General features: G+C 36.8%; 1 protein-coding gene across 1 annotated transcript; it reads right to left on the bottom strand.

Moving 5' to 3' along the window:
• Positions 1–723: 723 nt before the first annotated feature.
• Positions 724–9,596, bottom strand: LOC140238643 (complement component receptor 1-like protein). Its single transcript, XM_072318542.1, has 8 exons — positions 9,527–9,596; positions 8,271–8,450; positions 6,109–6,285; positions 4,448–4,615; positions 3,258–3,437; positions 2,396–2,599; positions 1,273–1,437; positions 724–740 (listed from the first exon to the last, which is right to left on the bottom strand). The coding sequence occupies exons 1-8, from the start codon at positions 9,594–9,596 to the stop codon at positions 724–726; spliced, it is 1,161 nt and encodes a 386-aa protein (XP_072174643.1).
• Positions 9,597–12,020: the final 2,424 nt, after the last annotated feature.

The raw sequence follows: 12,020 nt of genomic DNA, 5'->3' as shown, positions 1-12,020 counted from the left end.
CTTCACATAATCTTCTCCTTTTTTATATGAACCGACATAACAGGCACAGGTTGTGTCATTTGCATTAAATCATTATTGCGTTGTCCATCCTAGCAATCATTACTTTAAATGGGAAATACTGACAACGATTCAATTGCTTCATAAATCAATTTGAAGCGTTTCATCGTTGTCGCGTAAAATATCTCTGTCCCCTTACAGAACGTACAAATTTTTGAATCCATAACTTACTAGTTACTTAACTTACTTGTTGAATAATTCTCCACTGATTGAGGTCAAGGACAGATTTCCACTCCATTATATATGGATAGGCTAATGTACTCTCGTTTAAATGATATCGTTTCGCCACCGTATATGTTTTGCACATAAAATATGAAGAAGTGTCCTTCAAAAGAAATAAATATGGACAATGAAACTTTAAAGCAAAACAAAAAATAGCAATGGAAAAGTATTTCGCACCGACGAAATGACACATTAATGTCATTTAGTGGTCGCTACAGTGGGCTCTCGAAATTAAATACCTTTTACACGACGTAGTTAATGGAATACATTATAACTACAATGTACTGTCTATAGGTATAGTGATTTTAATAAAATGGGGTAAGTGGGGACATGCAGTAACATGATGGTCTTGTGTGACGGTCCTCTTCACAATGGAGTGATCATTTCGGATTACTGTTTCTTTTTTTTTTTAAACACTGACGACATTCGACCGTTGTTTTCCTTTCATAGTTCAGTCTTATCTGCAAGGAAAAGCATGAAAGACATGAAAGACATATACAAATACTGTAAGATATAATGGAAGAAACGACTGAAAGACAAAAGTGAGTGTCGGAGAAAAGGAGAAGGAAGGAGGCGACAAAGAAGAAACAGAATGGAAATTGAAGTAATCACACATAATCATTAACTAAAAAATAGACACCTAATTAATTGAATAAATTAAGAAATATCTACAGTCAACTTCCATGATAACGAAGTCCTCGGGACCGACAGTTTTATTTCATTACATCATACATGTCGTTATAATTGAACAATAAAGTACACAAAGATACATAGCTGTTAATTAATTTGGGGGCCTACATTTTCACTTGGTTGTAACCAGGTTGTAACCAGAATTTCGTTATAACCATGTTCGTTATAATGGGAGTGCACTGTATCAATAGCAAAAGTACGTACCTGTAATCTCATAATCATACAGAAAACCGTTTCAGCGGAAAACCAGTTTTACAGAAATATTGCCCCGTCCCTTGCTGCAGTGAAAAAAGAGCAACTCACATCTGCATTGTACATTTGGTTTCCATGTGCCGTCGTTACAAAACGCACCCGGTCCACCAAGTCGAACTATTCCTTCATCGTTCACGCAGTCGATCACCTCTTCGACGTGACCGTGGACAAAAACACTGCCTTCGATTAATGTGTTCGACGGCGCCGTGCAGTTATCTGAAATTCAATCATTCAGAGTTCTTACTCTTCATTGGCAAATATTTTGATTACACATTAATTTCTATTTTTCCGGACACAAGCAGAGCGCAATGAATTTCCAAGAAAAAAAAAGAGATTACCTAAATTACAGTAAGAAGATAATGATACATCCTAATGGATACAATCTGAAGGTATATAGCATGATTAAAAAAAACCCGGTGCAATCAAGCAAATCTTTAATCTTGGCTGGAGGAGAATACAAAAAGCTGACTAGCTTATGCAGAAGAGGTTCCTTGGGAGAGTGACATTATCATAATATTATAAATAATTTATCCCCAGTGAAAGTAGAGTGGGGATACCATGGTGTCGGAAGGCTGACCCGACTTGGACATTTTCGAGATTCCCTGTAACGATTTGTGTACGGCTATATCAATTGATCTCTGTGTAAGTACACACACAGCCGAAAAATGTCGACTGGAGTCGACCGTTGAGCATACGCTCCGACGCATATATTCTTCACTGATCGGCACTATTCGCGAATGGGGCCACCCATGAATTCTCACGCTGTACGGGGTCTTTAAGATATAAACAATTACTCTTTCAGAGGGTTTCGAAACTAACTTAAAATGAATAACAACAACAGCAACATCAAATAAGTATCATTACGAAAAGTTTGTAGCAGATTTCAATTCATTTGTTGGTTTCTGGATTCTTGAATATTGTCTTCATTTTCAGAAACTATTTGTCTTACTATGTATAATTTGTGGACATGATTACGTTAATCGTATAGCGTTGGTGATACTGTCTTCAGAAGTAACAAATACTTGAAATCTTCAAAGGTGTCTCATCAGCCATAAAATTACTGAAACAGAAGCCTTTGAATCGTGGCAAAAAAAAAAAGAGCTTTACAGTGCACGAACTTGTCTCAGATAATGTCACGAGGGATCAGATATAAGTTCTCTCTCGGTAAACTCACTTTTACAGACCGGGGAATCCCCGCTTATATCAACTGACCACGCCCCATCTTTGCAGGTTGCCCTCCAGGGACCCTCCACGTATAGACCGCCGCACGAGAACACCATCGTGTCCGTGTGGTCGTAGTAGGTCAGGCCGGACTCGCCCGTGCTTAGTGAGCTGTGGACCAGCCGAGAATCGCTGAAGGAGGGAACTTCACATTGATCTGGAGGAAAACAACGAAGAAGATGTGTTGCTTGATGGATTTATTATTAACAATACATGTCACTTTTAATAGGATCAAATCCGCTTTACACACCGAGGGATTCGATTGATGTTCGCACCGAACATGCTTACTAATAACAACATTGATCTATTCATTACTACAATATGTCCTAAAATAATATCATGCTTACTATACGTATTTCTTTCTTTCTGTTTATAATTACATCGCTGATAATTTCTAAATACATTAATGAATACACATAATTATACATGTATATATATATATATATATATATATATATATATATATATAAAGAGAGGGAGAGAAGAGTGAGAGGGAGTGATAGCTGTATACAAATACATACATACATATCTATCTATAGATAGATAGATAGATAGACAGATAGATAGATAGATATAGTCAAATACTCGGAGAGCAAAATAAATGTTTATTCATTCATTTAATTTTAGTTCATTTCTGACGAAAGTATACAATATGACATCTGCATACTATTATTAACAAAGCAAAGTCCAATGTGACTTTTGCAGATTCAAATGAGATTTAAATGAACGTCATTTGTTTACAATGTGACCAATGAGTCATTTGTTTACAATGTTCTTTGTGCTAAGGAAATACAGTTGTAGTCGGGTTCACTCACTGTAGCAGGTTAACAGGAGAGGGTCGGGCTCCCAACCACCTGTCGAGTTGCAGTAGGAATACAGCGGTCCGATGGGCGAGGTGGTGTCGGCACATGAGAGTGTCACCCTGGAATTCACACCGTAGGTCCCATCGTCCCCCTCAATGGTCACGTTCACGTTCACTTCCGGAGCAGAGCAGCCTATGACGTGTGTTTAAAAGAGGCATAGTTATGCCAGTCATCATGCAGAGACTTTTCTGTGACAAACAGAAGCTTTTATCACGTATAAAATGATAAACAGAATACAGACTACATGTTTATCGTACTTTTTTTTAATCGGGATATGGGCCACGAATGAAGCATTTCTTTGGTTATCATAACTCATAGAATAATTGTATTGAATTATTAAAGTTTTACCCTTATAGATAGGTCTGCGTTAATCTTGACTTTATCATTATCATTCGTTGTGTTTAATTTGCAATACAAATAAAAAAAAGCAACACCGGAGGCCAAGTACTTCCTCCTAGCAACCTCTCCCTGTGTAGCCCCACCCATACCTCTTCGGATGAAGAGAACAAATAATCAAGTTTCGCCTTATTCATCACGGGTTTCTCCATCCTCAAGCTTTCCTTGTGTGTCAGACTGAGATAACTTTTAAAAAATTTCATTTCCATCCCAGTGTGGCAACCAATAATTAAGATAATGTTTTAAATTGCTACTATTATCTACTGTTTTGCAATTCCTATAAGAGTTGTGCAAGAAAAAAAAAAGGATATGCTGATGCTAAAAGCCACTACTAGCAGACTAGCATGACTAGTAAATGAAACGAAGTGAAATAACACGAGACTGAACGGGGAATTATCAAGAGCAACGCACGAGGGCGTGGCTTCACCAACAAGGCGCCGAGACACCAGGGCCCTGTTGCATAAAAGTTATGATCAAACGCAAGTCAAGAAAATCATACGCAACTTAATTTTCAACCAATCAGAATGGAGCATTTGGGACTTACGTCTGATCTTCTTGACTTGCGTTTGATCGTAACTTTTATGCAACGGGGCCCAGCTACAGTAGCGTCAGCACTCTTGCCTCGACGTTCTCCAGACCACACATCCTCTAAACCACCACGTTATTTAGGTGTGATCCCCAGCATATAGGCATAAACTTCTATCAAATAACCATGTAAAAGAAAAAAAAAAGGGTTACATACTAACCACTGAACTCGCAGACGACATCGGGGCTCCACGACCCGTCGTCACACGACGTCTCGATCGTGTCCTCGCTGGTGGTAAGCTGATATCCATCGATACACGAGAAGACGGCCGTACCACCGTGATCGTATTCTCCGGTCCCATTCGTGTTCGATGGTGCCTCACAACCAGCTATGTGTGTACAATATAAACTGATTGCTATAATACTAATAGTTTCATGTCACTTGTTTAGGCCTACATCAGAATGCTATAGTGTACATTTGATTTCACATCTAAAAGCAAGGCTTCCCATCAGTTTGTGCTAGATGTGTGTGAAGAGTGTGTGCGCTGAGGACGGTCTTTTCTTCTTCTTTTTTCTTCTTCTTCTACTTCTTCTTCTTCTTCTTCTTCTTCTTCTACTTCTTCTTCTTCTTCTTCTTCTTCTTCTTCTTCTTCTTCTACTTCTTCTTCTTCTTCTTCTTCTTCTTTTAGTAGAAGTACAGTATGGTTACTTACTTATCATGGGGTATGTTTTTACCTTTGTTTATTTGGTAGATAATTTCAGTTTTTATACCCTGGTGTCAACCGTGTCTTTCTTGAATTAAGACACAATCAATGACGATTAGATCATCTACACATACCTATTTGTCAGCAGAAATCATCTAATACCCCCTTCCCCATCGTTTCCCTCTGTAGACTCATTTTGCGCATTAAATCCGTTAGTAAATCCGCTATTTCCAGTCGCCACAATGTTATTTGCACAAGCATATCAAAATTCCATATAAACAAGACAATTACATACTTTTTAATCCAAAAGGTTTTAGCCACAGAGTCATGACCCTTTTCCCGTGTTGCAAGAAAATGGAGATGGCGTCTTTTATCCACAAAATGCTGTTTTAGTTATTGTGCTGTCTTGTTTGTGTAATTTTCGATATAATAGAAATCTGTTAAATACTAACAGATGAAGATATGATGGTAAACTTAACGTAAGATGAAAAAAGCAAATAAAAAACATGACCAAAACAATCGTTTTGAAAAAAAAAAATATCCCTGAAAGTTTATATAACCTGAAATCTCCCTTCTGAAATTACTCTTACCAGTCATTTCCTGTGATCCCACAGCAAATTAAATACCCCGTTACTTCATTATTTCAAGGTTTTGTATGTTGTGTATAGAGTCTGTCTACAGACCATTTTTGCCCTGCATGTTATGTCACGTTATTAACAATTACAATTATGGCTTTCGTGATTAATCTGAACAGAAGAACGATAAATATCGTTTTGAACGATGAGAATTAACTTCAGTTTAGTTCAGTTTTATTTTCCATCCAGCAAGGAGTGAAACGAAGTATAAAGTTTGTCATATCTTCAATATGAGTCGTGAGTGGAAAGAAGTAATCTATACGACATGTGTAAATTAATCAGGTAAATTATTATGTAAAAGCAATACTTAAATCAAAATCAGCGGTATTCTTTAAGAAAAAAAAATGCTTCCCCGGCAGAATGGAAGGTTTTAATATGACATTAGGTTTCTAAACACAATATTTTTATGATATTGTGATTCATATTGACTTATGTAATCAATAGTGATTATCACAATCCTTTTCAATCATTTGGTCATAATTTTGTCGTGTTCATGTATAAGTATGACTTCATTAGAAAGATGAATGACTCCATGCATGGCACCTGAACATCCCGGGGTTGTTTGAATGATCCACGTTGAGTTGTCGCCGCAGATACCACTGCTTGATCCCGTCAGCGTCCCGGACTCACAGGAGAAGGTGACAGTGTCGTCCTTGCTATAGGACGATTGCTCCGGTGTTACAGTTACGGAGTCGTCCACGTTCGGTGCAGAACATGGAGCTGTGGGCATTTTGGAGAAAAGGCAAGAGATTTTATTAGTACCCTTGGTTGTTACTGTTTTTGTTGTTGTTATACACACACGCGCGCACATACACATACACGTACACTTTTTGACTATTTTTTTTTTTCATTCGAATTTCGTTCGATATCACCAATATTCATAGTGAAAAGAATTCAAACAATGATTTTGTGCAGATTCAAACACACAAAAAGTCTATACAAAATACATGTATAATTCAAATGTTGCAATACACAACTAGACATAAATCTTACAATACAAAAATCACCTTGGTCAACTTGATCAAACTATAAAGACTTCTGTTTAATCGCACAAATAGACAAATGAAAGGACAGCATAACATGATAATCTTCATGAAAGCCTGCTGTTAACTAAAATCTCATGAAGCATACTTCGATATTGATCGAACGAATCCACATTTTAACATCAAAATCATAACCCTTCACCCACTTATATTCCTTGTGCAAAAATAAGAAAAAAATCACACACATACAATACTTAAAGAGTAGCATTTTGTCTATGTTTCAGCGAAATGTCATTACAACTTTACGATGGTCGGGTAATATGAGATTGCAATAGGTTCATGCCAAGGCTAGATTTTTCTTATCTTTTCTTATTTCAATACAAGAAAGGTACGTATGTAGCGTGACAATGCATGTTAATGAAAACTGTCTTGTTTGGCAATGATTTCGTCTATTATTATTTTTCATGTTTGGAGGGTATATCATTCTTCTAATGTTATTAATAAAGTGGATGCAACTTATGTTTACAAAAACAGAATACCCTGTGTGTTATTATATAAAAGCCCCATCAAGATTAAGCAAACAAACAAGTAAACACACACAAGCACGCACACACACAACCGTTAAAGGGGCATTCCAGACGATTTTCATAATTTCACATCATGTAGTACATAAATCGACAGTTCCATATATGTACAGATGATTTGTGGAAATTATTGTGGTCCTTGAGCAAAAAATACTCTGAAGAATCCTAAACAAATTACACTGAACAGTGCTGATGACATAGGAACCTCACATATTTCAGAAATGTAGCAGTGCAATTCAATTACAACACCACTTGCTTTAATAACAAGTTCACCTGTGTAGAATGTCTGCATACCTTCTTATTTGGTTCTGTTTTCTTGAGCCCCAACTCATGTATTCTTATGGTGAGTTTGCCATGTTGTTCATTGTAATTTGTGGTACATTTTGAAAACATTCCTATTCCTCAACCCAATCACTATAAATTCTGAAACTCTATACTCGGTATAACTAATTCATAGTTGTACAAATGTAAAAGTCCGGAAATCATCCGGAGGTCTCCTTTTACCATCAACCCTATTCCATCGCCGCTTAAAGGGAAGGTAAACCCAAAGAGCAATGTGGATTGAGTGAAAGCAGCAACATTAGTAGAACACATCAGTGAAAGTTTGAGGAAAATCGGACAATCGATGCAAAAGTTATGAATATTTAAAGTTTTGGTGTTGGAACCGCTGGATGAGGAGACTACTAGAGGATATGACGTATGAGTGGACAACAATACAAAGAAAATATAAAGGAAATTCAACAACAAAAAAATCACTTTTCTAGAATTATGAAAGAGCAATGGACCAACCGCTTTCAGAGAGCAGGGGGAATAGTTGCTACCCTTAATAACATATGTCAATATCAAGTTGATGGAATTTGTAATTTTCATGAAAAATGGATTTTTGTAGAATTTTCTTTATATTTTCTTGGTTTTGTTGTCCACTCATACGTCATAACCTCTAGTAGTCTCCTCATCCAGCGGTTCCAACACCAAAACTTTAAAAATTCATAACTTTTGCATCGATTGTCCGATTTTCTTCAAACTTTCACTGCTGTGTTCTACTAATGTTGCTGCTTTCACTCAATCCACATTGCTCTTGGGGTTTATCTTCCCTTTAATGCTCGTATAACCACACTGATTATAATCTCATGCTCACCGGCACACTCGGCGGTGGAGGGGTCGGGATCCCAGTCACTTACGATGGTGCTGCAGTAGCTGTACGTGAGCCCAGGGGAGCTGCCATCCTCGCACGATATGGTGACTGCCTCCCAGTCCGAGTACGAGTCCTTGTCCGGTGTGATTACAACATTGTCACCGACAGAGGGCCTCGAGCATGCTGCCAAATTTCATAATTAGATTGCAACATTATGATGTGATTATGATGGGCGTATTATATATACTTATACATCTAATAACAGGGTAGTGCTGGATGAATTTTCATATGTTTAAACCATTGCAAAAGTAGCCTGCAAACATGAAACAGACGTGAAACAATCCAAGACGCGCAACTGAAAACAATTTTACAAAACAATACGAAAAGCAAACTTCCAAATTATAGTGCATCATTTTGGTTGGCCGCTGTCATAAAGTATGACAGGAAAAAAAAAATGTTCTGCTTTTTATGCTGTAGTTCATCTGCAAAATTGATTTTTGTCTTCTAAATCGTTGTATTATGTATATCATTGAATAACCATCTGCCAATAAGCACCTGGAGAAAATAATCTGATTACAGACCAAATGCAAAATCATTCATTTTGTGTGTATGTGTATGTGTGTGTGTGTGAGAGAGAGAGATATAGTAAGCTATTTTTGAATGGTTCCAATCCAGAATGGATAGCATTTTGGATTTACCACGAGAAAATTAAGAATAATCATATTCACAACTCTTGAACGCGTGTTGTCCGATCTTCCTGAACCGTTCACTTGTGGCTGATTTCTCTGTATTCGTTGGAGCAACAATTTAACACATAAATTATCGGAAATACAAAGAAAAAGTGAATGCTTTCATGTATATTGGCTCAAGTGGGTCGCGCATGCAACGATCATGATAGATACATTTTGTGTGAAGATATAACATCTATACGCACACTCCACATGGAATAACGCTACAGTATCCCAGATGTACGATGGTGTCCACATTAAGACGTCAAACGATCTTTGTTTGGCGCTATTAGTGCCTTCTTTTGTCGTTAACGAAGTGAGAAATAATTATGTGATTTGATTTTTCAATAATGCCTACATGGTATGTCACCATATAAGAGATGGTAGTCTTCCAATGCGACTACTAAAGAGCGCTGTTAACTCCGCGCATGAATGGAACCTAATGTAATTTATAGTGACCTAAGAATGCGCTCCCGAAATTGCACATTCAACGAACTTTTTGAGGAGTTTTGTTATTAAAGCTATTCTTACCTTGGAATGTATTGTGGGCTCTTGATAATAGTAGGATCGCTAGTAAGATGAGAGACGCCACACTTCTCATGATGTCGTTACTGAGATGACAATGCCCTTTTATTCTTCACAAAACGACCATTAGACGCGCCAGTACATGGTAATGCATGGAGCACGATGTAGACCTCGCCTATATAGTTATTCTTCTACTTAGTACTTGTTCCAGTCACTCAGCTTGGACTTTGCAGACACCTACGTAAAATGTCCGGGAGTGTTATCGGAAAACAAACATTAGTCAGATAATGTATTTTCATATTGAGTTAGAATACACACACACCTTGCAGATTAAGTGTCTTTGATGATCGAAGTATGCATACAGTAATATTGTAAACAAATTTGCCCTCACCACACGGAAAAGGTAGTCAAGACGTCCGTAAGAGGTTAAGTTTGAGACATCATCTGCCTGTTTAGCAAGTTAATGATTAAACTGAGTTGAGACTTCAAATGGTCATCATCCCATATACGGAAGCATGAACGTGCAGCGAAAACTTGCTGAATATCAGCCATGCACGAGAATGAGAATTCGACTTCTCAAAGTTTGCCCAAATAGCCACTGAGTATGTGTGTGGGTGGTGGGAGGGGGGGGGGGGGAGCCAGGTGTTATACTGTAAGTCATCAAAAGATGGTTTGGTTAGGTCATGTATAGGTTTTGGCAGTCGGCACGTTTACAGGGCTCACAAGGGTAAATTCTGTAAAATAGCTGGGAGAAATGAGGTGTTTCATCTTCGGTAACCTGAAAAAGTGAGGTATACCCTTTCATCCATCGAATTTCCAAGGGGGATCTTCAGCTCAAACTCTGTCCAAGGGTTCGCAAAGCCAGACTACGAGATCTTTTCACTCAAAAAAAAAAAAATAAATAAATAAATAAAAAATCGCATATACTCTGTGCATGCACTCGATCGATTATAGTCATTTTTAAATTCCAGTAGAAAAGTTTTCATCTTCCAACCAAAATGCAGTTTGTTGAGGAATTCATACTCAATATCTGCAGTTCTTCAGTTTCTGCCAAATTACCTTTTCTAACTTTTGATAATTTCCTATTCATTTATTTCAGTATCTTTGGTACGATTTTGTGATAGGGTCAGGGATATTCCATTATATTTTCGGGTGTGAGCCCTGTAGGCCCAAGAATCCAATCATATTTTACGTCCATCCAACAAAAGGGTAAAGCTATACTCACCTTTTTGTTTTAGCAGTTTATAAAAAAATACGTCTGGTACAAGGTGAATCATAAATTATATTAAAAGACATATGTACAAATGAACTTCAAAATGAGAGAAACAAGGCATACTTTGCAAAGTTGACGTAATAAAGCAGGAAAGTATACATAATGGTCGAAAAAGAGTGATCTGATAACAAAAAGAGCTATACGGTGGATACGTTACTTTGTAAAACATCTCTTCTATTCCATTTTCTTTTCTTTTTATTGTATAGTCTAGACGTACAGTTCAACAGGCTTGCTCTCTGATAGGAAGGCATCAATTCAATTCAATTCAATTCAATTCAACTTTATTTTATATTTCCATTAAACAGGGAAAACCATCTTAATATCTCCGTTTTTCTTCTATACATGACCACTGTAGCCCTGCCTCATATTAATGAACACACAAGCTGGATATTTAGGCCTACAAAATATTATGCATATCTATTTTCTCCTGGGACAAGCAGTGATTGATGCACATTATTATCTAGTTTTCATAAAATTCTAAAATCATAGAATTGAAAAAGCAAGTTTACATATTACAAAAGTTATGAGAAACAATGTAAAGTTTGCATTGTTGTGTCATCATTTATCATATAAATTCTGTATTACTTATTTTGTATTCGATTTTGATGGCACATATGACTTCTTACAGATTATTATACACCTACTTTGTCAAAATACAAGGTATAAGAATACTTTGTATTATTTGTGTTTGTAACCTTTCCTTGGATGAAAATAAAATGTGACTGAATTGAACTGAATTGAAAAGAATAGAATAGAATGGGATTGAAATTAATTTGAATTGAAATTGGATTTAATATAGGTTTTCCCATCCATTTTCGCACTTTTGTCATTCAATTTCAAAGATTTATTATTCAATTTCGTCCCGAGAAGCAGGTGGAACGCAAATCCTAACTTCAATTTCGTCAATTGTCATTGTAATTCGTTTTTCGTCAAACATTTTCGAAGACATAGCATTCAGAATTGTCAATTGTCATTCAAATTCGTCCCTCCCGCTGACGGATCGCAGAATGTGAAGATCAAATTCGTCTTTGTTCACACAATTTCATGAATTTTTCATTCAAATTAGTCAGATATTGTCGATTCTTTATTTTGATGGTGAACCAACTTTAAGCCGACATATTTTTACTTTCTCTCGTAAACTGTATCGTTACACATTATTCCCTAACCATTTGCTTTAACAAATACACACGAAAAACAAGACTGCCAACGAAAATGATTGAAGGATAA

This window comes from Diadema setosum, chromosome 15, assembly GCF_964275005.1.
Source record: "Diadema setosum chromosome 15, eeDiaSeto1, whole genome shotgun sequence".
In the NCBI taxonomy this organism is placed as follows: Eukaryota; Metazoa; Echinodermata; class Echinoidea; order Diadematoida; family Diadematidae; genus Diadema; species Diadema setosum.
Note: the sequence above shows the minus strand (reverse complement) of the source record. Positions and strands in the feature narration are given on the sequence as shown.